The 27,692-nt window shown below is 43.0% G+C and overlaps 1 protein-coding gene across 4 annotated transcripts in view; it reads right to left on the minus strand.

Moving 5' to 3' along the window:
- TIAM1 (TIAM Rac1 associated GEF 1) overlaps positions 1 to 27,692 on the minus strand; it is a 158,787-nt gene that overhangs the window by 23,446 nt on the left and 107,649 nt on the right. For 3 of the 4 annotated variants that reach the window (XM_053308447.1, XM_053308445.1, XM_053308446.1), the window contains 6 exons: positions 26,756 to 26,859; positions 11,130 to 11,309; positions 9,463 to 9,531; positions 9,034 to 9,159; positions 7,594 to 7,702; positions 1,019 to 1,198 (listed from right to left, as the gene is read on the minus strand). In XM_053308447.1, the coding sequence (XP_053164422.1) occupies positions 1,019 to 1,198; positions 7,594 to 7,702; positions 9,034 to 9,159; positions 9,463 to 9,531; positions 11,130 to 11,309; positions 26,756 to 26,859 (768 nt within the window). Of the gene's footprint in view, positions 1 to 1,018; positions 1,199 to 7,593; positions 7,703 to 9,033; positions 9,160 to 9,462; positions 9,532 to 11,129; positions 11,310 to 25,350; positions 25,495 to 26,755; positions 26,860 to 27,692 lie in introns of those variants that run through there. The other variant, XM_053308448.1, reaches the window with a different exon arrangement.

The raw sequence follows: 27,692 nt of genomic DNA on the forward strand, positions 1-27,692 counted from the left end.
AAAGTGACAATTAAAGTAGGTCTATCTGCACTCCAGGCTCTATGGTACTGATGGAGAGCAGCTGTGCATATTTCATTTTCAGCATGTCACATCCCTGTAAACCGCCCAGATATGTAAGTTTTGGGTGGTATAAAAACATGCTAAATAAATAAAATAAAGTGCACAGCCAAACAAATGGCCCATTCACATGTTATGTTCAACACTTGTATGTGTGTATAGTGTACACAGGTACAGATTTGTACACAAGTAAAGTCATTCACATGTTAAACGGCAGCCAATCAGGATAGAGAGAGGGAGTAGCTTCCTTCCCTCCACTCCATTCCCAGGGAAAGGTGCCTCCAGTTCTGCATTCGGACATAATGGTGGCAGCCACAAACCAGGGGCCCAAGCAGTGAACCTCACTTCAAACTGAGGGTCCAAACTGGAGTTTGGTCAGTGAACCCGTGGTTTGAGTTAGGGTCCAAACTGCGGTTTCACACTTTCAGACACACAGTTACACGAACCCCAGTCACATGTATCTCAAGTTTCATGCAATGTCGGAATGTGGCTTTAGAGGATTACCTTCAAGAGCAAAGAACTTCTCAACTGGGGTGCCTAAACAAGACAGATACAGTCTTTGGGCAGTATCACAAACCTGGCTGAAAGACAGGCAGTGGAAATTAAGATGGGAGGAACTGACTCGTAGGACTGCTTCACAAGTTACAGCAAAAATGAGTCCTTTTCTTTCCAGTGTGGGTTGCCTGTATATTTTCTGTACTATTTGAAGGATAGTCATATAATATTTGAAAAAATGCAACAGGCACCCTTTCACTCCAATTCCTGAAACAGCAGGAACTACCTGAGGCTCCAGCTGAAGCTTACCACCTATTCCAGATATATGAAAGACTTTCAAATATTGTTGAACCACAGTGGAAATGCAGGGACCCATCTTTCATTGGCATGGTTAAGTGGTCTAGAGAAAGGTTGCAAAAAAACAGGTACACACACAGTTTTCTTTTCATGTAGAGCAGTAGCTTACCATCAAGGTGATAATGTTCTTCACTCTCTGCATCAGTGAGTGCAAAGAGTTCTTTCAGTAGAAGAGGATACTTCAATATCCTCTGGATCGGTTTGATAAGATATGACTCTAACGTTGATGAGTGTTGTCGTTTAGGATTCTGGGCATCCAAGAAAGCCTTAAATGCTGTGTCTGTCTTAGCTAGAGGACCAAAAAGAAAAACAATTATTAAGACATGATTTAAAAAGTTGTTAAGATATTCATATTTCTTAGCTGTTTTCTCTGTCTGAAGCCGTTCCTGAGACCCATTTTACAATAATATTAGAAAGGAGATCAACTTTAATCTTTATCCACACACTAAGGGTATGCACAAACCATGTTTTGAGTACTGCCAAACTGATTTAGACGAGGTCCGAACAGGTTTGGCACCGCAGGCAGGGGAGCAGGAGCTTTAAGGAAGAGGAGAGCAGGTTCTCTGCTGCCACATGCAGCTTCCTGCTGGGGTGGTGTGCATCCCAAGTAGACCTGTGTAGTGCCAGCATGCATATGGCATCTGTGCATGCACAGGCACCATTTTTAGGATCAGCATGGTATTGCTGACCACACAAATGGTACTGGCGCATGCGTGGATGCCATGTGTGTCCTGGCACTGTGCGGGGTATTTGGGACACGCACCACCCCAGCAAGAAGCTGCATGGGGTGGCAGAGAGCAGATAAGGAGCTGCTCTCCTCTTTCTTAAAGCTCCCACTCTCCTCCCCACAGTGCCGAACCAGTGCTTGTACTGTGGTTTGTACACACCCTTACAGCAAACAACATGGTTTGTGCAGCAACAGAGTTAATCAAATGTCAACATCAACTAGAAAAAGAAAGAAGGATTGAGAGTGGGAACTTTGATATTTTAGCTTAATATTTTAATTGTGTCATTTTTATAGTCTTGTTCTTAATTTTTGTGTGAACTGCCTTGGGATTGTTTTAATGAACGGCAGTATACAAATTTAACAATAAATTAAAAAAAACAAAATGTACATGCATATCAAACCTGCAAATGCAACTTCGTGAAAATGGAAACAAGTACAACATGTCTGATGATGGACCTATAAATGGAGTCAGCTGGCATGCATTGGGTATGTACAGGGAGGAGAGTCAAAGTACACCTTGCTTTGTTTCTGCACAGGACACTCTCTGCCCTCTCACTATTCCTCCTCTCTTCCACCTATCTTTCTGGAGGTGGGCAAAATGTACTTTCCTCTCCCCCAACCTAGCTCCCTTACCTCCTCTGAGCTCTTTGGCAGCGTACACAGTGCACCATCCCCCCCAGCCCCTCCCCCCAATATTAATGTAGCCACCCTTTTCCTCCTCTACCACTCCAAACTCTGGCAATCCCATAAGCCGAGGAGCAGGAATGAAGCATGGAAGAAGACAGTAAAGTGCTGTGCTAGAGCATCTCCACTTTTGCCCAGGGCAATACTATCCTTTTCCACACTTTCTTCCACCTCTTACCCTCTGGCTGTGAAAATGCTGGGGGTGGGAGAGGCAGAAGTGAATGGTGGCAGCTGGTATGATAGTGGGCCGGAAGAGGAAGGCAGCAGGCACCCTGCCACCTGAGGTGGCCTTCTTGCCCAGGAACATGGTTGGGCCAGCTATGCCTCAGGAAACCACTTGCTGCTGCTTCCTTGGCCTCTCCCAGCTGACATGTGAAGAGACATCAGATGTGACATAATCCAAATTTCAGTGCCGGGACTTTCCCTTTTCTTTGCACAAACACCACAAATCCAGCCTTACGCTACAAAATGTGCAGCTTCCTCTTCCACCTAGAAGCAGGGACAGTCTTTTCATGAGGTGTGGTGAGGTGGCAGATAATTGCAGTACCAATAGGGTGACAAGATGCCCTCCATTGCCACCACTGGGACTCTGTTCTTTGCAAGGAATGTCTCTTCCCACACTCCTTGCAAAGCTTACAGGAAACACAAGGACAGAAGAGGAGGTTGCTGGCAACATTCCCTCCCCCACGCCATTTTCAAAGCTTGATAATGTTGGTTTTGAAAAGGTTTGGCACCCACCACAGGCATGGGGCAAGGCAGGATTTGAAGCCTTGCCTCAAGCACTGCTATACCTTGGGCTTCCCCTGCCTACAAGTCAGCCTTATTAAACATGCATAGGTATTAGGGATATGCTGGCTGTGCTGTAAATGCATACTTTCCTTGTAGACATAAATATTTCATGAGTAACTTATGGGTAGGCATAATTTTGTAGACAGTTTGTAAAAATTTATCCCTATGGAGTTTAAGAAGATGGAACTACCATCTTATCTAGTTTTGGGGAGGCAGTAGTCCAACATCAGAGTAGTCCACTGATATAAGCTACCGAGTTTATAAAGATTAGTCACTTGAACAGAGTTCTGAATAGGTTTTTACAATCTAAAATAAAACACTTAAATTAAAAAATAGTTTTTAAAAATCATGAAAATTAAATAACTCAGTGTAACGGGCAGAGCACCTAGCATGCCAGAGCACAGTGCCAAGAAAATGGTCCTGGAAGGTATGGAGGAGGAAGCCAGAACTAGACTGGAGCAAAGGTGAGCAATACTGTTAATCTTCAGAACCTTTGGGTGGGTGGGGGCAGTTGCTGCCTGTGAGAAAACTCTGAGGTTCAGTGATGTCATCATGAGATGGGACGAATTGCTTGCATGCTCAAGAGCTGCCACTGCAAGTGTGCAAAGAAGTGCAGGAGCAACACATCCTTGGCGCACTTTCTATAGGAGGATTTGTCTGCAGACAGGAGGTGGGCACTGCCAAGACACAATGGCACCTGGCAGTCCATGGAAGATGTGTCTGAGTGGGATGACCAGTGGTTCATGGGCAGCTTCAGAATGTCCAGACAGAGCTTTGAGATCTCTGCAAGTGAAATGGAGCCATTCTCCACTGCCAGGACACCACTATGTGCCATGCTGGGCCAGTGCAGAAGTGGTGCACATGGAACTGGTTATGTGCACACCCAGAAGGCTGGGGGTGGATGGCTTTAAGGCGTGGGAGAGGGTGCTCTTACTTCCCCTGTCTTATTTCCCCCTCCGATGCTGCTTTAAAAAATTCTAGCGTGGGGCACCCTTTTGCCACCCCAGTCAATGTAAAACTGGAAGTGGCAGGTGCATGGGCACCCACCAGTTCTGGTTTTGCGCAGATGGGGCGGGAAAGAGAGCACCCTCCCTGTGCCTTAAAGCCACCCCAGCCCCTGCGTTTGAATGCAGGGGTTCTGAACCTGTTCGGCATTCCTTGAGTGGAACGCCGAACAGGTTCGTGCACATCCCTAGTACAAGCTGGCCTCCAGTAAGATCTGACACTCAGCAACTTGTTTGCGGTGGGCACCGCCACGGCATGTGAGATTTTCCATGATGTAGTTCTCCTGCTGAATGAGCTGTTCCTGGTGGGCAACCCCCAGGAGGTGATGGCAAGTTTCCAGCAGAAAGGTTTTCCAGGCCTTCTGGGGTATACGAATGGTACACATGTCAAAATTATGGCACCCCCTGGCTGCCAAGATGAGTATTACAACAACAAGCACTACTACATACAGCATGACCCTGCAAGAACTGTTGGACTCCACAGGGCATTACATAAATGTATATGTTTGTGTCCAAAAGAAGCCACAACACAGTGATCTTCTGGATGTTCCCTTTTTAAGTAGAACTGAGGAATGGGAGCTTTGTTTGTACATACCACCTCCATGTCAGTGGCCTTGCAGTCAAGCCTGTGATATTTGGGGACCAGGGAGTGGAATATCAACTTCCGCCACAGCAGTGTAAGAATGGTTGTGGAGTGGGCTTTTGGCAGGCTGAAGTTCTGTTGGCTTGTCCTCTACACCTTGCTGGATGTGGAGAAGGAGTTGGTTCCACAAGTCATAGTGGCCTGCTGCATCCTTCACAACATCTGCGAGTAGAGGGGAGACGGTCTGCCCACAGACCACCCAGAACTGCCAGCCCCTCAGGCAAATGGTAGTGGCAGTGGCCAGATGCAGAAGCAAGACAGGGGAGCAGCACCTATCCCTGTTCTGGCAGAGAGGAGTCAAAGCAGTACCAGAGAAGCGTGAGCAGTAAGAGCACCTTTCTCAAGATATGCCTGGAAGTATCTTCCAACACCCCAACAGCAAGGCAGGCAGGTGCATGGTGATGGGAGAGCACACCGATTTTAAAGCATAGGAAACCTGGACGCCACCTCCATGCACAGCTGAACTTCCATCAAAGCTACATCAGTAGCCCCACCTGTGGTGACCTTCTTGTTCAGTAAATTAAAGACAGAACGTTTTTCCCAACAAATGTGATGTCTGTCTGAGTCAATTGCACCTATTCATTAACAGCAGGCCTTGTGTGCTGGCATTTGGTGGGAGACTAGAAAGTCAGGTGCTCTGCAGTACTCTTCCTGTGCTGACATTTAAAAGGCAAGGCTTCTAAGGCATTGGACGGGCAAAGCCTGACTTGCTCTGAAGAAGAGAGTGGTTGGTCTGTGGTGTACTTAGTACCAAGAGAGATAGAGGCTTGGAATGAGTGAACAGCCTAAAATGCAGCCCTTGGCACATTGCCTGGCATGCAGGACCTCTGGCTAGAATTGCTATTGAAAATGTTGTGACAGGTTCCAATTAAAGAAGGCAAAGAGGCACATGTGCGAGGAAGCTTGTTGTTGATCTAACACCCAATCTAGTACACCTGCCAGGGAAGCCATTTCTGTAAAAGGGTTGCGTGTGTTGTTTTACAGTGGACGTGGACAGTAGTGATTCCTCTAATTGCTTGCACCTGTGTGCAGAACGAGTGGGGTTTTTTTGGCAACAGTACCAAGGCAGTGTGCGCGCTCATGCATTCAGGCTGCAGCTGTCCTGATTCAACCTGTGAAATATATAAAATTCACTGTACGCAGATCAGAAAGCTAGTGGGTATGAATACATGCCCACTCCTGAGAAGGAACACTGCTGGACTGGTAACAATTGACTGCTTTGGCTGCCATAATTTGCAAGTGGGAATCTGTTTCAAAGCATACTAAGTGTATAGCCTGTCCCACTTTTTAGGAGGTATCCAACTGGTGCAGTGGAATGTGTTCTTGAAATCAGTCATTAATTGGATAACCCCAATTGGGAGTAGTGTGCGCAATACTCCCTTCATCCCCTTCCAAAAAAGCCCTTTCCCCCACTGAAAATAAATAGCCCTGCTGGATGAGGCCCAAAGCCTATCTAGTCCAGCAGTCTGTTTCACACAGTGGCCCACCTGATGCCTTTGGGAAGCCCACAGGCAAGAGGTAAGGGCATGCCCCATCTCCTGCTGTTGCTCCCCTGCAACTGGTATTCAAAGGCATCTTGCCTCTTAGGCTGGAGATGGTCTATAGCCACCAGACTAGTAGCCATTGATAGACCTGTCCTCCAAAAGTCTAATATAGAATGTGTGCTTGTGTGGAAAATGTCCCCAACAGGCAGGGTTGGTATCACCAGGTGCAGCATGGTGTTCCTGTCAAGACGTGCTCATGTGTGTGTGTGCAAGAACTTTTTAAAATGTACATTTGGTTGATTTTGGATCCTGCTCAGGAGGGCCCCATTCTGAAAGAACGTGCGCACACACTGCCCTGATACTGAGGCCCAGAGCAAAACTCATTCTGCACATGTATGGGTAAAGGTAGAGGGACCGTTCGTGCAGCCTATATTTAACCAGAAGAAGTGGGAAGAGAGGGCTCCAATCCTCTCTTCCTGGGGGAAGGGGAAGAGGGCCCCAAGTCCCTTCATCCCCAATTGGGGAAGACAGTTTGTCTTTCCCCAGGGAGATTAAAAGAGGACACCCAAAATGGGAACAAAGGGATTCCCACAGCCAGAAAGGGAAAACCATTTTTCTGGATGTTCAAGCCCAACACGACAAGCTACTGTTTTTCATATAACCTACTGTTATATGAAAAACAATTGGGTATAAAATATTCCATGTCTATTTACCCTACTTTTTAAAACAATATTTGCCTTTATAAAACCAACTTGGATGTTATACTCTGTACTGCAGACATTATTCAAAAGATTGTCCGTGCCTTCCTCCATAACAGTAAATGTTATCCTTTAAAAGAGAATTTTTCAGCCTCTTATCAACTTCATTTCTTTTCCAGCATCACCCAGATTCGCTAGAATGTACAGCATTTTTGAACTTGAGAAAAGCTAGGATATAATTTTGAAAATGGCACGCAAACGTACCCTATTCAGACTTTATTTAAAATGATGGTGTACACGATTACACTGTTGAAATGATCCATAAGTCCTACTCAACACATCATTCAACCTTCTTCACTGCCCTGCTCAATTATGTTGCCATTTGTCTGCAGAAGGAAATGCTGCAATTGTGATGGCAGGCACAGGCATCCGAGCCTGTCGCTCCTAGAAGTGCCTGCCATCACACTTACAGTGCTTGCCTTTTCAGTCAAACACTGTACGCGTGACTGACGTGCCAGAGGAGGGAGTGTATGACATGCTGAATGGGGCTTCTGATGCACTTTTGGTATACAGTCTCTTTCTCATCTGAATAGGGTTGCATGTGCACACACAAACAGACAAACACATACACAAACAGATTTCATGTAGCTCTTACCTTTCACAAGTACTTTTGGAACCTTTGTGTGACTGGCACAGAAAGCACTGTACAACTTGAAACGGTCAGCATAGTAAAGGAAGGACCCACCCAGGGAAAACAACACTTTCTAGGATCAAGAGAATGTAATCAACAATAGTTTAATTAGCTTTCTATTTGAAAGATTGCCTGAATTCATGCAATTTAACCACAACATTTTTTTAAAAAGCATACAATAAATGATTTCCCCTCATCTCCCTCTATCACATGACTAGAACTTTTGAGACCATAACTGCAGGGGGCTTTTAATTCAGAACATTTTGACTGTCAATCAACTTCATTTAAAAGCCCCAAGTTCCAGGATTATGAGAGAAAGAAAGAAAAAATAACTTAAGATCACTTAATGCAGATTAGATGCTACTAATGTCTACTTCTAAAAATCTTGATTGTATGAATACAAGGGACTCTAGTGCTTCCCCTTTCTTTCAAAGAGAATTAACTGTGAGTTCTACATTTTTCTATTTTAATATGTAATCGACCCTTTTTCATGACAGATTTTTTTTTTTGTCTTGCTCATAGCTTTTTAATTTTTTTTTAAAAGGTAGGTCCTCACATTTCTGAATGTGGGATTGGTCCCAGTTCATAATGCTCTCTTACCTCCAAAAGAAAAAGAGAAGCTATCTGGTTAGTGTGCACAGATCTTCAGCTACCGCATGTTTATGATGGCCATAGGGGAATTTCGAGGTTCAGCGGCAGTGTGCTACTGAACAACAGCTGCTGGGGAGCAATAGTAAAAAAGGACTGTTCCCTTTATATCCTGCCAGTGAGCTTTGCAGCAGTATCTAGTTGGCCACTGTTGGAAACAGGATGCTGAAACATGATGGTCCTTTGTCTGATCCAGCAGGGATCTTCTTGCATTTTAATTCAGAAACATGCACAAAGAGAAAGATGACTGCCGCTAGACTGAGCTTATTATTTATTTAATTCAGTCCTAGATAAAACCAGCACCTGGGGATCAGTTACCATACAACCCTATCATCTTACTGAGGTCAGATGGCAAATAATTTGCACATAAATTGTAATTACAACAGGTTTATGGAATATGCATACATCATCATGCAGTGCCACTTCTATGTAATGCAATACCTTAAGCCATTTTTCAGTGTTTCTGATCTTGTTTCTTTGCCACTTATCTTCCCCACTATTTTAAATTTTAATTTGATTTTCTTCCTTTTAAATGATATGTAATTCCTGATAATGTAAAAGAGAAGGCTAACAAGCAAGCAACCTTTCTTCCTGCTTTTTGATCAAGAGCATACTGAGTGCAATTTACAGTTCAGAAGTGTTCCCTCAATGAGTTGATTTTCCAAGTGGAAAAGCCTTGCCTGAACTGAAGTCTTATGCTGTGGAATTATCAATGTGAATGATTTGTTTAAAAGAAATGGTTACAAATATGCTTACCTTAAACTGGTCAACTTTTTCAAGTTTTTCCAAATCTGGAACTAATCTCACCCCATCTTCAAGGGTTTTCAGGAATTCTACTTGAAATGCTACCATTTCAGTTAAATTTCCAAACAGAACATCAAGCTGATAAGACAGAAACATTTTAAAAACAGGATGGAAATTATTCTTCCTAATTTCTGCCACACAAAATATATCATTAAACATCAACCGTGCATTTTGGGACACTTAAATGTCAGTGGTCTATTTTATTCTATACTAAAAAAAAATTGCTTAGAAATGAGTATCATCAATTATTACTTTCATAATGATACATAATCAGTTTGAAGATTTATAGTAAGAATCAATATTTCTAAAAATATTTTAAATATCAATATTTTCATTTCAATCCTGAACAATATCTTGAAAAGATTAAGGCAGATACTATACCTCTTCCTGAGTGAGGAAAGTTTCCTTTTGTAAAGGTTTTAGATATCTCTCCATTAGACAATTTAAGTCCTGAAAGTGAAAGAATATTACTTTAGGTGTATTTTCTAGAAACTATGAGTTTCTAGTACTATGCGTTCCACAGACATCATGTGGAATCTTGGTTAAAGCTGGGCTCCACACAATGTCTTTTAACCTCAGGCATATGTGTTTCCACCTGCATCCCCACATGAGTGTCCACTTCCTATCTTGGTGAAAATTAACCATTGGTTATGACATCATGGTTTATTTTCACCTAGATAGGAAATGGACACTAATGTGGGGATGGGAGGAGGAACACATGCACTCAGAATTCAGAGACACCTCATGCTTGGCTTTAACCAAGGTTCTGTGTGATACCTGAACTGGCCCTGTTACAACATTTGCAGAGTATCTCTCATCACTAGATACTGGGCATTAAAAAGATACTGCCAACATATGGCATTTAAAACTTCCCTGAGGCATCTGTTGGCTATTACTTATAAACAGAATGTTGAGCTAGATGAACTCACTAGGGCTGTTCTTATATTTATCTTCACTTAAACAACGTATCACCACTTATTTACAGAGATTTACAGAGACCACCTCATAAAGCACGGTCCATCTTCATTTCCCCCAGTGCAGTTTCCAGTGCAGTGAACCTGAAGCAACTTCTAAGATTGTACATAATATGGCAGATATCATCTTTAAAGCATGTATTACTTTTACTATAGGGCAAAGTTATACAATCATTTTGGGGTAAATAAATTATAGCAAGAGACCTCATACAATGCAAACATTGAATGAAATAAACACCACTATGGTTATCATTTAATGTGACAATAAAGTTATCATTTAATAGAACTGGAGTAGTAAAAGCTATGTGCAACTCATCCCCAGTTCTAATCATTGCAATAAATATCAAATCCTTGAAATAAATGCAGTCAATGGTTTAGCCAAAATTCAGCCCTCATCTACAATGAAGATAGCAAGGATGACCTGCCTTACAGAGCTGTTGTAAGGATTTTCTGAGAGCCAATTGACATTTTATTCAATGACTGTGATTGGCCCTTTCCTCTCTAATCTATGAGGTAGTATTAATGGGAGTAACATTAATTCTACTGTCACATGTATTTGCCAACATCTAGGAAGTTTCTTCATGCCTGTATTGGCACACCCTTGGTGCAAGGGAGCACAAAGGGAGGGGGTGGTTTCCCCCTTTTCCTTGCTTGTGGGCCTCCCAAGTGCACCTGGTTGGTCACTGCGTGAGGCAGGATGCTGGACTGGATGGGCCTTGGCCTGATCCAAGAGGGCTCTTCTTATGTTCTTAAGCAGTGGACTCTGACATGCCAAACAAACATTCTAAACTGATGCACATATAGAGGCAATTAAATAATACACCTGTTGTGTGGTTTCAGCATCAACCATGACCAGTGAATATTAGTACATTAGGCGGAGTGGAAGACCCACAAATAACTAGGAATTACTTTAACACTTACTTTTGTAATTAATTTTACTGCAATACTTAAAAGCACTGTAAAAGTGCTTTTAAGTGCAAAGTTTGGCACCCCCACACACCTGCCAAGTCACGGTTAGTTCCAGCCAACTGAGACATTGGAGTTGTGTACCCCTGATCTAAAGCAACAGCTTACCTTGACATATGTGCGCTCTGTTTCAAGGAGTTCACAAATAACCTTGCGCAGTTTATCAGCATCTGTTAGTTGCCTCGTAGTGGCTTGCTGAGGCCCAGTAAATTCCTGAGGGTTCACACTAGAGTCGGGTGGATTCATCTCATGAAGACTGCGGCAAAAAGCAGCTACCTGTTCTGTGCTCTTCAAAATTAAGAAAAGACACAACTTATTATTTCAGCAACCAATAATGTCAACATTATGCCCCCACTGAATTGTCCTAATTAAGCTATCATCAACTGCCCACCTGATGTGCAAAACAACACCAGTCCCAATTGGTCAGTGCTGCTGTGCACATGGAAGCCAGCCCCAGTGGTATTTAAAACACTGCGTCCACACACTGCAGAGCTGCTAACTTTGGAAACAACATAAATTCCATGTGCAAATGCAGGTGTGCTCTTTTAAAAAACATCTAAAAAGGACATTGTAGAACTGGAAAAGGTGCAGAAGAGGGCAACCAAGATGATCAGGGGCCTAGAGCACCTTTCTTATGAGCCAAGGCTACACTTGGGGATATTTAGTTTAGAAAAAAGACAATTGCGGGGAGACATGATAGAGGTCTATAAAATCATGCATGGTGTGGAGAAAGTGGATAGAGAGAAATTCTTCTCCCTCTCGCGTAACACTAGAACCAGGGGTCATCCCATGAAATTGATTGCCAGGAAATTTTGGACCAACAAATGGAAGTACTTTTTCACACAACACACAACCAACTTGTGGAATTCTCTGTCACAAGATGTGGTGAAAGCCAACAACCTGGAGGGCTTTAAGAGGGGTTTGGAAAACTTCACGGAGAACAGGTCTAGCAACTGCTACTAGTCGGAGGGCTATAGGTCACCTCCAGCCTCAGAGGCAGGGTGCCTTTGAATACCAGTTGCAGGAAGTAACAGCAGGAGAGAGGGCATGCCCTCAACTCCTGCCTGTAGGCTTCCAGTGGCATCTGGTGGGCCACTGTTGAAACAGGATGCTGGACTAGATGGGCCAGTAGGGCTGTTCTTATGTTCTTAAGTACTTGCACACCACTGCTGGGGCTGGCTGCTTCGTGCACAGCAGCACTGGCCCATCGGAAAAGCCACTGTTGCCTTGTGCTAATATTTCTCCCTATTTAAGGGACTTCACATTACTGTGCTCTTTGCATGCAAGATGTGAGAGAGCATGTCAGCACCAAAATAATATTAATTACATGGATTACAAATGATTAATTTTAAAGGGCTTATTCACAATATGAGTAAATTGCCCTGAAAGCCCCATCCTGAAATCTGCTTCGCTAGCAAATAATTGGTTAGGGCTGGGTTTACCAACAGCTTCAGAAATTTCACACGTAATATTCCACAGTGCAGAGATTTTATTCAGGTTCCACAGTTAGAGAACTGGATCAAATGTTTAGCTTCGATATGCCAATTACTAAAATATTCACACTCCTAGGAATCTGGAACAATTTCAAGACACAAGATTGTTCACACAAAGCAGCACCAGCAGAGGAGACACTAAGAGAGCCAGCATGGTGTAGTGGTTAGAGTGCTGGACTAGGACCGGGGAGACCCGAGTTCAAATCCCCATTCAGCCATGAAACTAGCTGGGTGACTCTGGGCCAGTCACTTCTCTCTCAGCCTAACCTACTTCACAGGATTGTTGTGAGGAGAAACTTATGTATGTAGTACACCACTCTGGGCTCTTTGGAGAAAGAGCGGGATATAAATGTAATAATAATAATAACAAGCTGACCCCTGCACAGAGCATCTGTGCACTCTTTGGGGCCGGCTACCTCTCTCCTCACTGCTCCAGTCTCTGGCCGGGCCGAGTGCCGTGGCTCGGCCCGCCGCCGCCTCGCCTCCGCGGCTGGGCCAGACCCGCCGCCTCTCTCCCCCCACCCCAGTCTCCGGCGGCATGCCGCCATGGGCGGGCCCACCACTGGGCTGAGAGCCGCCGCTGCCAGCGGGGGCTGCCAAGAGCCGCCGCCGCCATCTGTCAGACCTGCCAACCCCCACCCCAGTATTGGGGCCCGCCGCACTGCCGCCTCCTCGCTCCTCGCCCTGTCCTCCCTGTCGCTGCCAGGCCGGCCCGCCAGCGGCCATGGCTGCTGCCGCCGTTCTCCTGGGTGCGCCTTACCCAATCAGGTGCCCCTGCAGCCCAGCCAATCAGCTGGGCTGCCGGGACACATGTTCGAAAGGCACACCCAGGAGAATTAAATATATAGATAATAAATTCCCCAGAGTATGGCTGTTTTATTTTGCACTTTTAAAACTGGCAGGTTTTACTAGTAAGTACCATGAGCCATTTGCCTTTAGTAGTACTATAGTACAGTACTACTATATGCCATTTTGTCACACCTTAAGAGCTGCAAGAAGCACTTAACAGTTGTGGTCACTTTAAATATATTTCACCATTCAGAAGCGTCTCTAAACAGCCAGAGGCGTAACTAGGGAAAACGGTGCCCGGGGCAAGCACTGAAATGGCGCCCCCCCCACGTGCCCCTCGCCACCCCCCCAACATACTACATTATACTTAGGTTTTTCCTCACAAGCGCCCGCCGCCGCCGCCAAGCCAGGCCACTGACTGGCTGCCAGGCGCCAGCAAAGCAATGGGGGGGGCGCAGGCAGTGCGGAAGGGACCGCTCGTGGGGAAGGGGGCACTGATGCGCTCCCTTGACTGCTGCAGCGCTGCTGCACTGAGCAGGAAACATTTGTATTAACAAAAAAAATTAAAAATTTTTTAAAAAATGGTCATGGCGGCGCCCCCCACGTGACCAGAAAAGATGGCGCCCGGGGCACGTGCCCCCCCTGCCCCCCCTATAGTTACGCCTCTGTAAACAGCTATTGGGTGACCACAATTACTTCCTCCTCTGGTATGCTCATAACATTTGTTTCTGAGCTCAAAGTTTCTTTCACCAAAGCCCTAGTTTTGCAGACAATTTAAAACTATCATCTGAACTGTGATGTGAACTGTGATAACACAAAATTTCAGATGCTGACATGGACATGCTTAATTTGCCCCATGTTACTTCAATGTGACAACACTCAGAAGAAAACACATAAACATGTGAAAGAAGGAGCACAGGTATGCACATCTTCCCTCCTGGCATGCTGTCACCTAATCTCATGGCAAGGTACTGCTTCATCTGAACCATCCTCAATAAGAAGTTTTAATAATGTTGAGGGATAGTTCAGACAAGTCCATTTTAATAATGTTTACTGTGTTGAGGGATAGTTCAGACACGTCCCTCTGAGCAATTAGGCAACTGGAGAGGGAGACGTGCACCTATGATGCTCTTTTCATTTAAGACTGTGTATGAGGAGTCTGTTTAAAGTATAGTCCAACTGTAAAATACTTGAATGCTAAAAATGCAAGAAAGGGTTTAAATAAATTCAGTCCTTTTGCTTCCATTTAATATCTATAAACCAATGGTGAACTGTCAGGGTCTGTATGGATGTGAAGTCAGCACACAGGCTTCACAAACATCTGATTTAGGATTTAAATGAAACTGCACCCTCTGTATTAGTGCAAAATAATAAAAATTGGAGCAAAAACCCGAGTTTGAATCTCCATTCAACCATGAAACTCACTGGGCGACTCTGGGACAGTCATGAATATCTCAGCCTAACCTACCTCACAGGGTTGTTGTGAGGATAAAAATAACCATGTACTCTGAGCTCTTCGGAGGTAGAGTGGGATATATGGGTAAAAATGAAATGAAATAATAAAATAAGTTGAGGGAAGTAAGAAATGGGACTCCTACAGGGCATAAAAAGCTTCAAACATTGTATCTCTCTCACACAGAAAAGCAAATATTTGGGTATTTAAGAGAGTGCCTTCTTTGTCATGAACTCTGCCGCCTATTACGATCTTCTGGAGGAGTCCAGTTGCAGTTGCCACTGGCTTGTTTGATGGTGACTCAGGACTGGGCTTTCTCTGTGGCTGCTCTGGGGCTTGGGAATATACTACCTATTGAAATAAGAGCATTAGGGATGTGCATGAACCAGTTCAGCATTCTGTTCCTAGAACACTGAACTGGTTTGGGAACCGGTATTCGATCCGGTTCGAACATGGGGGTGGGGCTCCTTTAAGGATTGGGGAAGGTACTCTTCCTCTCCCCCCCCACCCCCGCCGGCTGCATTTCCCATGCTGACGCTGTGCTTAGAACAGTCCGGCATGGGGCAGCAGCATACCTCCTTCCTGCCCTGGTGTGCATCGGACCAGAAGTTCCTGATGTGTGCTCGAGAGCACAACTGTTAAAATTCAAGTAAGTAGCAGCAACCAATTTAAAAAGTCACCCCAAAACTTCTCCAGAAAAGCTAAGTTGTCTTAGCTTGATGAATAATAGATAGCAAGGAAGCAGTGAGGTTAATTTCTCCAGGGAGAGAGATCTACAACTTCATCCTTCCCTCCCTACTCCCTAGAAACCTTTCCTATGTTTTTTTTCAGGTTTGATTTTGTGCTACCAGAAAGCGAAAATTCTTCCCCTGATCTTAAACTACTATGTTCTTCTACATTTGTATTTGACAATGAAGTTTATTGTTTGCTGAGTCACAAAGCAAGATACCTTTATTATCTTACTTTCAGAACTTGAATTCTGTGTTTGGTTTTTGTGTGAAGTACATGAAGACCAATAAATTTAAATATATAACTCAGGATGTAAACACTAATACATAACATGTTTACTTTGGAATCCATTCAGTCTATTTAAAATTCATTACAAACCATTGGTGATAAAAAGGTTGTCATCTGAGTATAGTCTGCTTTTTAAAAAAAAAAAAAAAGGCAGAAGGAATCCAGTTGTATTCTGCATCTTTACACTGGAAATGTTTCAGATGGTATGGCAAAAAGTATGGCTGATGGCTGGTACCCTCCTATGACTGCAAGGGCCTGCCAGAAGGCTCACAATCCAGCATGGACCAAATGGATGTGCCAATTCAATGAACCAGCATTACATGATGGTGAAGAATTTGTATAGCACTTTTGGAGTATGCAAGTGCTTCACATGAATTATCTTGATGTAATTCTTACAACAAGCCTGTACGGTAATACAGGTGGACCTCGTTATCCATGGGGGTATTTCTGAGGGTAATGAGGCATTAAGTCTATGGCAATTGGGGGGTTAGGTTCCTGCAGGGCAAAAATGTCGGGAAACAGCAAAAAATGGGGGAAATAATTGAAATAATGTGCTGTACCATGCTCTGTGGGTCCCCAGTTGTCCAGCAATATCCCCAAGAAGCCACCATTGTACAATTTTTCCATGAAAAAGCACAGTAAATGTTTTCCTTTTTCAAAAAAAGAGCCATAATATGGTGGCTGAAAATGACCTTTGAAGTCATTTTCGGCCACCAAGAAACCACGGCTACATGAAATATAACACCTTTTTATCTGTACCAAGGTTGGGTGTCAACTCCCCAACCACAAATACGAGAAACAGCGGATGTCAAGGCTGCAAATGGCAAGGTTTGCCTGTATAATAATAATAATAATAATTATTATTAATATTATTATTAATATCATCATCATCATCCTCTTCCTCCTCCTCCTCCTCACATTGCAGCTAGGAACCTGAGGCTGAAGGGAGTGGCTTGCCTAAGGCCACCTAGTGAGTTCATGGCACATATGCAATCTGAATGGCGGAAATCCTGAGTTGCAGCTCAGGTTGTAGCCACTATGCTACAATCAGCTCTCACAATCTGGGCAATTGACTGCTCAAAAAAGGGCCGGCATGCTCATGCAAACTGTGGTGGCCACGTGTATAGTCTCTACTGGTATCAGTCTATACATAATATACACATCTTGGGTATCTATGATAATAGACTTTTAAAAACCTATATCCTGAAAAAATACTTGTTAATCTTTTTCTCCATACAACATTTTCTAACTTCACAGAAGCATTTCCTCTTTAATTGCCTTGCATTAAATCTAGAGAAAATATGCAATTCTTAAATATATTTAAGATTTCCAAAATACAATTGTGAAATAATTTTTATCTATTGTGGCATAAGATTTATAGGCAAGAGTCTACTTCATCTGGGAACACTTAAACATATATATTTAAAATTAATGGACAGAAAAATAACCTATTGGCTCATCTTCATACCTATTTTCTTTAAAAGTGTATCTTTTAAGGACCAGCATAGATTAAAGAGCAGTAACAATTGACTGAGATGGTACTATCCAAATCTTCATTCACATTGGTGGCTACAGTCAGCATTTTTATAGGGATTGATTGTGAGTAGTAGTTTGAGAACCGAATCCACCAAAGTAATAAAAGCCACATTAAAAAATATCTTTTGTTTTTCAATAAATGCAATTTTAAAATGCTCTCCAAAAAGACACTAAATCTAAATACATAACACCACAATGTAAAATCTCACTAATTATTTAATGTTCTTTCAGCTGGATAAACAAACTTCAGGCAAATCTCACTCTCAGTGTAATACTCTGGTGACCCAGAATGCTGCATATTTAAGCAAGAACTGAAAACCACACCATTACTTTGATAGCATCAGTCGATTATTGCTTTAAAGTGCAACACAACATTCTCTTGTTACATGTACTATACATTAGATCTCACCAAATGGAGCAAATGCCGAAGAGAATCAGATGCTCTCTCAGTGCCTTCAATTCTGGATTTACGTTTAACTCTCCAAAGAGCTGACATCATGAAAACGATGCTACACTGATAATTCCACTATTCGCCATTTTCAGCAATCAAATGAAAACCCACACCAAAATCCAGATTTCTTGACCTACTTCCACATGCACACACGCACACACAACACACAGATCTTTCTTCATTCCAGGTTATAGTATTCCAGGCGGCTGGATACCTTCCTGCATGTTAATGAGGAAGGACAGTTACTGTATGTCTTTTGTATTCCTCTTCAGACCTCACAGTCTGAATAGAGTCAACAAGACTGAAATTCTCAGATTTAAGCTGCAGACTCAGTTCTTAATTCTCTCTTTCAAGGAGCTTTTGAAAAAGAACTCAAGCAAGGGCAGCTTAAACTTGAAAGGAAGAAGCAAAATCCCCAGTGCAAAATAAATGTCTATTGCCTGTGGCTCAGGAAAGCTGATTGGCTACAAACCTGCACTGCTTGAGAATATTAAAATATCAAGCAATAAAGCAGGTTGCCAATTAGGAAACATCCAAAAGCCAACTCGTTTAGAGAAAACTGGGGAAGGCTTTTTTTAAAAAAAATAAATATCATACTTTTTTGTAGAGAGGGAAAGAGCACAGACCTTTTTAAATGAATGTTATTTATTTATTACATGCTATAACCACCTTAGTCATCTAATGGTGCAGCCAAATGGGAACACCTTTATCAGGCAGCAGCAATATAGGAAGATGCTGAAAGGCATAATCTCATACTGCACAGGAGATGACAATGGTAAACCCCTCCTGTATTCTACTAAAGACAACCACAGGGCTCTCTGGTCGCCAGGAGTCGACACCTACTCGACAGCACACTTTACCTTTATATCCACCTTTCTTCCATCACATACTTCAAGACAATATACATGGGATTTCCAGACAATCATTCATAGAGGCACTGGCCACATGTAGGCTAAATCAACTTCAGCTGTATCATGTACCCCCAGACCAAGTCTTGGGATGAAAGGCATATATTGTCATGAACCCCGCTGCCCACTGAGGTCTGAGGGATAGGTCCGTGAGCAGCTGCCACCGGCTCGTCTTGTGGCCACTCAGGGACAGGCCTTCCCCGCTGCTGCCCCTAGGCTTTGGAATGAGCTCCCTACTGAAATAAGAGCCTCCCCATCTCTGACAGCTTTTTAAAAGTCTTTAAAGATGCATCTGTTCACCCAGGCTTTTAATTAATACTAGCCAACCGTGCACAAAGCATCTGTGTGGTGCTTTGGGGCCAGCTGTTTCCCCCTCCCTCTTCCTCCTGCCCAGTCTCTCCTCTCTTCCCCTTCCCTCTGGCCCCGCGCTCTCCAGCCCTCCTCCCCTCCCGTTCCTCTCCCCACACAGAGCTGCGGTGGGCGGCCAAGAAGGGCCCCGCAGCCATTTTTTCTCCCTCCTGTCCGCCTGCCGCCGCCACGGCTTTTCTCTCCCCCTCCTCTGCCCTCCTGCCACCGCCGCCTTTCTCTCCCCCCGCCTGCTGCTTGCCACCACCTTTCTCTCCCCCCGCCTGCTGCCTGCCACCCCTTTTCTCTCCCCTCTCCTCCGCCTGCCAGCCGGCCGTCCACCACCGGCAATTTCTTCCCCCTCTCCTCCTCAGTCATCACTTCGGAACTCTCGCAGCATGTCGCGAGAGTTCCGCTGCCAAATCCTGGGCATGCATGTCCCAAGAAAATTAAATATATAGATGGTTTTAATGCTGTTTTAAAATATTTTTAAAAATTTGAAATTGTTGTAATGTGTTAAATTTTTCATTTTTGTCTTAACTAATGTTTTACTTTGTTACAATGAAGGAGGCTCGTCTGTCGTGCACTCGGGACAGTGCCTTCTCTGTTGCTGCACCCAGACTTTGGAATGTTCTCCCAGTGACCATTCGCTCCTCAGACTCCATCACAGTTTTTAGAAAGCTTCTTAAATCTTGGCTTTTTACCCAGGCTTTTATATAACTGTTTCTACTGCTGCTTCAATGTGTTTTTACTCATTTATAATTTTTATGCTTGTATTTTATAGTTTTTAAATTAAATTTGTTTTATATTTTTAGTTTAATATTTTAATTGTCATTTTTATTGTATGTTTTTAACTTTTGTAAACTGCCTTGGGGTTGTTTTTAATGAAAGGCGGTACAGAAATTCAACAATCAATCAATCAATCAATAAAATAATTTAGAGAAAAGGAAATATATATCCAATAGAATGCTCAGTATGGTTTTTGGACATAAATCATACCAAGGGGAAACATTTCCCTCTCTGATAAGGACATTTGCTACCAAAATACTTCTTGCCTTCTCACCTGACTGATAGGAGTGTGCACGGAACCGCAGAACGGCGGTCCGGCACTGGGCTGGGGGGGTTCTTTTAAGAGCGGGGGAGGGTTTACTTACCCCTCCTGCCGCTTTCCCCCTCCGGCGCCCGTAGTTCTTCTAATAATTGGGGCGGCAGGATACCTCCCTGCCGCCCCTTCTTATGTTTTGCTGCTGCTTCCGGCTACGCTGCAAAAGGCTTCAATAAGCTTGTAGCGTGCACACACATCGGCGGAGACGTGAAGCGTGTGTGCACTACAGGCTTATTGAATCCTTTTGCAGTGTAGCCCGCAGCAGCAGCAAAACATAAGAAGGGGCGGCAGGGAGGTATCCTGCCGCCCCAATTATTAAAAGAATTACGGGCACCGGAGGGGGAAAGCGGCGGGAGGGGTAAGTAAAGATTGCGAAGAAGATTGCAGATTGCGAAGAAGCACCTGAAAGTGGTTCATGAAACTTTTCATCTCTGAAACCTCTCTTTCATTCCAAACATTTTAATGGGTGGGGAGAGAAACAGTCCGTGTTTGCAGTGTGTTTGTGTGGCAGGAAAGCCTTTCTATATACATATATATTGAAGGAACCCTGGTGTAATGAATCTCTCTTCACTCATATTCCTCCACTGCACCCCCATAACTCCAGGTCTCTGTCAGTGAAGGCCAGGCCACTCACTATCAGAAGTAAACGGAGAGCTTTATCTCCACTGCAATCAGGGGTGCACCAAGGTAACTTGGGTGCCTGGACCACCCTGTGTGAGGGCCCTCTCCCCCAACCAAAGCTCTGCTTTTTTTAAAAAAAGTATTATCGCGGCCAAAGGGTGGCTGTGGGGGGGGGAGCAGAGAAGCTTTTTTCCCTTCTCCCCCCCCCCATGGCAGTGGTGGGGTGGAAGCAGGAGAGATGCTGGCCCCATTTGTTAGGGCCAGCATCTTTAAGCAACTGCGAGGCATGTCTGTGCAGTTTAGAGATTGTTGCAAGCCCATGACATCACGGGCTTGCAACGATCACAACTGTGCAGGCGCACCTCACAGTTGCTTAAAGATGCTGGCCCAAATGAATGAGGCCAGCATCTCTCCTGCTTCCACCCCACCACCGCCATGGGAGGGGGGGAGAAAGGAAAAGAGCTGCTCCGCTCCCCCGCCCCCCGCAGCCACCGCTCAGACATGGTAGGACTTTTTTTTAAAAAAAGGAGTTTGGGGGGCGGGGGGGCTCAGCTGCCAAAGGCTCCTGGCCCCGGCCATTTGGAGGCTACCCAGGACCTTGGAGAACCAGACCGAGTCCCCAGGGTCCAGGAGTTAGTGAGCCTCTGACTGCAATGCTATCCCTAAGAGTAGCATTTTCTTTGAGACAAAGCAAAGACATGTATTTGGGGATATCACAGGAATAGGGGCTGCACCTAATCTCTGCTTCTGGCAAGTCTAACATATAGTATATGTTTTGGGTTCGCCCTCACTCAGATGTGTCCTAGAGATTGCACTCCATTTACTTTATCCCATAACTCAACAGGTGCCCTGAATAATAGAGCTACCCCTTTTCGGCATAATCTAAATCTTTATTTGCATGTCCCTGTTCTCGGTCCTGCTTCTTGGTGTCATAAAATCTTTTCCGAGCTCTCTGAAAGTTGCCTCTTATGTGGATGCTTCCAAAACTCAAAGTGGGAATAACATTTGCTTTGGCCCTGCACACTTTTCTCCCTGGGCCAGTGCCAACAGAGCTAAAGATGCTTCCTCTCCTTCTGCAAATGTGAGAATGTTCCAGAGGGTCTATGCAGGGGTCTCTGGAAGGAGCAGTGATGGAGCAATTCTCTTGGCTGAGAGTCACTCTGTTGTCTCCTCCCCCACACCCCCATCTGCAAATGAGAAGATCCACACAATGATACAGGAGCCCCCATAACGATACAGAGCTTCTAGGGGATGCTTCCATTTGCAGACAGAATGCAGAGAGGAAGCAGTGTAAGAGTGACTCTCAACTGAGTGACTCATTCTGCTGCCACATGAAGGTGGGCACCAGGCAGGATCTCAAGGCTCAGTAATGGGTCCTCTGATGGTCTTGGGCTTTCAGCAGCTGACCAAGAGTGCTGAACCCAAATGCTGGCCCTGCGTAAAATAGGATCTCATTTGTCCATTATGAATGAAAATATGAGGTTTACTCTAATTAACCCAGACTGATTTTGAAAATAGCTTATAGATACCCACTTCTCTGCAAAGAGTGGCCAACACTCTGAATAATTTTTTCAATTCAATTCATGCCTGAATTGAATCACCACTGATTTGTTTTGTGTCCAAATCTGTCCCTCCGAATTACCACAGATTTGATTTGGATTTGATTTCAGATTGATTCAGACCACTTATAAAGATCCTAGGGGCACCAAATTTGGGTGATGGGTAGGTCCCCATGGGTGCCACCTAACAACCAAATTTCAGGGCAGTGGGGCACTTGGTTGATTTTTTTTTTTAGTTTTTACCAATTTTGTATACTTCCGCGATAGGAAATAATGGGGATTCGAAGTCGCCCTATCCTAACCCTAACATGGATCCCCAGCTTTAATTTTAAAATAAATAAATAAGCTAAGCTCTAGCCATTGTACAAGAGGAGTTATGGAGCAAAATGTGCGGCCACTATTTTCCAAGTGTTTGTATTCTTTGGTGTATAATAACCTTTCCTCATAATGAATCCCTATGAGGATGAATCCTTGTGAGGACTCATTATACACCTCCATTTCTTCTGCTCATTTTGACTGTAATTGGACAGCGCCAACTGTCAACCGCCATGTGTCAAGTACTCCCCACCCACACACACTGGCATATGTAGTGTATTTTTTAGGAATTTTGAAAGTGTTTCGATTCTTTGGTTTCTTCATTACACACCTTCATTTCTTCTGTTCCTTTTGACACCCCTGCTTTGTGGGTAGGGTGGGGAATTAGAGGCATCCAATGTGCCAACTACCCCCCCCCCACTGGTTTATATTAAATATAAACTCCGTTTATATGTTAGGAATTTTTGAGGTCTTTAGACTCTTTGTTGTGTAATGAATCCTCATAGGGATTCATTATGAGGAAAGGTTATTAGACACCAAAGAGTCTAAACACTTGGGGGGGAAATCCTAGAACATAAACAGTAGTACCCCACTGCCTTATGGGTGGGAGGGGGGTGTAGCTGGCATATGGCAATTGACACTGTCCAAAGACAGTCAAAATGAATAGAAGAAATGAAGGTGTGTAATGAATCCTCATAGTGATTCATTGAGAAAAGTTATTATACACCAAAGAATATAAACACTTGAAAAATAGTGACCACACATTTTGCTCCATAATTCCACTTCTACAAGGGCTAGAGCTTAGCTTTTTTAAAAAAAATGAAAGCTAGGAATCTGGGGAAATTAATAGGCAGTATCCAAATCTCAAAATGATTCAAATCAAATCTGGTGCAATTTCATTTGGACTTGAAGCCAATGGACCACAGGGGCGATTTGTTCTGTCTCCAAATCACCTGAATCAGCTAGATGCAGGTACAAATTGATTTGTACCTGAATCGATTTGCCCATCCCTAGTGCTTTGTGTGTGGTGCTGCCCCACAGACTAAGGCAGAGTGCTCACTTGAGGTGGATGGGGATGATTTTCACTGGAAGTGTTCCCTGCAACCCAGAAGTGGATCCCTGAGGGTCATGCTTGAGGGTTGCAGGGAGAATTTCTGAGGGTAGGAGAGATAGGCAAAAATCATGCACACCTGCACATAACCACCACCTCTGTTGTAACCCTGAGTGTGTACAGCCCTCTGTTGAATGGGGAGTACAGTGAATTATTTTTGGCCCTGGAGGGTTGCCATAGGGAGGGAGGGAGGGAGTAACCTTTGTGAAGAAATTAGAATATGAAGTTCAAGATAAAAATAGAGAGAGTAAAAACTGAACTATTGAGGAGAACAGAATGGCAGCTTTCTGATCTCAAGCAGAATTCATTCAGTCAGTATCAGGAGCCTACTATATGTATAAATGTGTATTCATTTAAACTGATTAAATTTGCCACTAAATGCAAATATCTGTGGGTCTCTGGTGTGTGCATCTGGGGCAACTAGTGGAACTTCATTTGTCAGGATGTTGGCCAGTGAAAATTCTGCCTCCTCCCTTCCCACAGGTAGGTTAAATTTACTTTAAAGTTTTTTTTCTTTTTAAATGCCATTGGCATGTGTGGAACAAGTACTCTAGAAAATATGTTGGGGGCGGCTAGTAACCATTTTGGGTGGTATCTTCAAGGCTTCCCTGTTGAGATTGCTCATGCAATCTATATGATGCAGTTTACAATCTTATTTTAGAATGATCATGATACACCTATTAAGAGCAAGATATTATAAACCAACAGAAGCATGATGTTAACAAAGGAACTGCGAATGAAATGAAAAAATCATTCAAGTATAGCTCCCTCCAAAGTTAGAAATTAACCAAATTGTGTCATAAGACGTTTCAGTTGTTGTTTTAAGACTCTTAAATTACACAAGAATACAAGAACATAGAAGAATATTCTTCTGAAACAATGCTGAATATGCTATCATATTATACAATATAGCACTTTATGAGAATCTTCAAGTCAAAACATAAATATAGCTGCCATGCGTAAGTAAATCTTTTAGTGTAACAAATCTCTAACATAGATTTAACTAAAAAAAACAACAAATAAAGTTCTATTACCTTTGAAAATAAAAACATCATGCATTCCAGAGTTAAGAAACAGTGAAAACTGATTTTTCATTGATACCAATTAATGTTTCTACTTCACTAAAATCCAGAATAAAAAATTTTCATCCTTACTGTATTCTCCTGTCTAAGAAGAAATTATAAACATTGGAAAGGTTATTGCAGTCAAGCCCAGTGATTATTAATGACTCTGATAGTTACAGCAAGTTGCTCATAAAATATGTATGCTTTGTTTCATATAGCTGATTTGATAATCATTAAGCCACTGCAATCCTTTTCCTTCTAAATTGCATTGTCATTAATCTTTTTTTTTTTAAAAAGGAGAAATTAAGCTGCACAGGGACACAGCCCATGGTAAAAATTTAGGAATCTAGGTAGAGTACAGACATCAAAAAGAATACATTTCAATTCAATATCTCATTTCTTCTGCATTACTTGCATTGAAAAATGAGGCACACTTTTCTAATCTCATACCAATTCAGCACAGACCACACTTAAAGTTTTAAAATTCATATATATCACGCAAACCTAGTTCAGGTCCTCCCTTTATAAAGAACACCCCCCACACACACACAACATCACTTACTATAATTGGTTCTGCAGGAAACCAGAGTAGGAACGTTGCCTTCTGCATGACATACGAGCTCTGCATCTGAGCTTTTGTAGCAAATGCAAGTTTTGTAGCTCTTTCTAGCTTGGGAATTCCTTCAGCTAGCTGACTTCAGCTGTTTATCTATCAAAGGAAGGGCTATAGGCTTGTGTGACAAAGGGTCAGGAAATAAGAGGCCAAGAGCTTTTTCCTTCCTTTCCACTATGATAACCCAGCAACATAATTTGTGGATCATTTCATGACTCAATGCCATTTTTCACAGGAGGCGAAATTCACAGGATAAATTTATGTTACAATTTTTATATAGGATATACCACACGTGCACAGCCACATGTGACAAGGGCAAACGTTTGTTTTGTTACGTGGACACTCTGTGGCATACCACCAAATGCAGCTCATGCTAATGGATGTCTGTGGGTTCAGTTTGTGGGCTGAAGGAAATTAGTATTGTGCATTATTTATTATTTTATTTATTTAACATATTTGTATACCACCCAAAATGCAAGTTTCTTAACGCATCTCTTAACCACCACACATTAGTTTTCCTTCATATTGTCAAAGTTGTACTGTGCAAAGACATGCAAAATAATCATGGGGAGGGGGGAGAACACAACTAGAAACACAGAAAAGGTCAAGGGACCTCAGACTGACTTATTCATCTGTTGATTACTATAATTCTGTAGTCTACAACATACAGTACACTCAATATTAACTGAGGGTTGTTTTTTAAAGACACTTCTCAAACATTACTCATTTTACAAAATTTATGTATCATTTGAAGTGCATGTCTTTTAAAAGCCACATATTTTCCACACATGCAGCTTTAGAGAAATCTCTTCTTCACTGATCATAAACTGCACAGACAAAAATAAACGGGCAAGCACATCTGTTAATGGGCAGCAATTAGCAATCCATTTGTTCAGCCAGATTAATATAATTAGGGAGTTCTGTTTCAATCAAAGGTAGATTGGGTGAGATTACTTTAGAAATTAGGTGCCACCATGAAATTGTTGCTTAATATATTAAAAACTGAACGGGGAGCTTAAATGAAAATGTGGCAAGTTCAGGGTCTTTCAGACAGGCTCATATGATGAAAAGGGAAAGCAACAAATATTAGTATTTAATGTTCAAGATCATTACCACCACACAACTGGCACACTCATGAAGGGTGGAGGGGGATCGGTTGGGTTCAGCGGGTGATAATGGGCTGTAATCAGGGCTGTAATTGGTTTCATTTCATATCATTTGTAAACACCTTAAAAATAAGAGCAACCTTCTCCTGGCAGACATGCTCTAATCACACACAGCTGTGAAGTCAGCATGCTAGCTTTAAGCCTGCAGTGTTTCTACTATTTACAATGTGAAAATGAAAGTTTCACACCTTGCTTGTTTTATCAGCCTCATCGGAGGACTCCAAGACATGCATTTCTGCCTCTTCTGGAGTTGTCTCAGCACAGCTGTCCTGTTCACTGCAGAGTGAGTGACCTGCCAGAATGAGAAACGAGTGTGAAAGAGGGTGCTGAGGAACTTTGAGAGTATCCCACAGCAAACACTAATACGTCACAAGCAAATAGCACCACCTTTTATCTCTCCAATCCCATAACTACAACACTTTCTACAAAGAAAAAACCTGATTCTGATGGAACCTACTATTGCTGATCTTCAACAGAATACATTACCAGTATAGGATCAGAGTAGTAATTAGTATTTTTCAGTCAAAAGTGTAGATTTGATCATATGAAACAACATAACTTAAACATTTATTGTATTCTTAACTGCAAGAGAGTAGCACTCAGAAGTTTCCCTGGAAATCTAAAAAGTTTGATTTACCTGCACTTCTGCTCATGAGTAGCCCATGTATTATTGAATATCATTTATATTGTATTAACAATATGCTGCTTCCTGAAATGTGTTTACCATTCAAATAGACTATCTCAGACTGTATAATGCAGGCTTAGAGTTACCCACAATCCAAAGAGAGAAACAGCTCCTTCTGGGCTCACGATGTGCCAACCACTCCAACCAACTACCATATAAATACTCTGGTTCAATCAGCAGGCTTTATACATTGTCTGATCAACTGTTTTTAACCGTCTGGAAGCTGGGGATAATTCAATTTCATCCACCTTTTCTAAATCAGTTTTAATGATGAAATAATATTGGAGTTTATGCGAAGTAAAGTTGCTTTACAAACATGGATGGGCTAGATTTGTATTTATTAGTTAATGGGAATAAACTTAAGTATTTACAGTAGGGTTAATACTGAAATTATATTCATATTGTTAGCTGCTGTGCCTATGCTGTGCCCTATTAAAGCC

The sequence above is a fragment of the Hemicordylus capensis genome, chromosome 3 (assembly GCF_027244095.1).
Source record: "Hemicordylus capensis ecotype Gifberg chromosome 3, rHemCap1.1.pri, whole genome shotgun sequence".
NCBI classification, from domain to species: Eukaryota; Metazoa; Chordata; class Lepidosauria; order Squamata; family Cordylidae; genus Hemicordylus; species Hemicordylus capensis.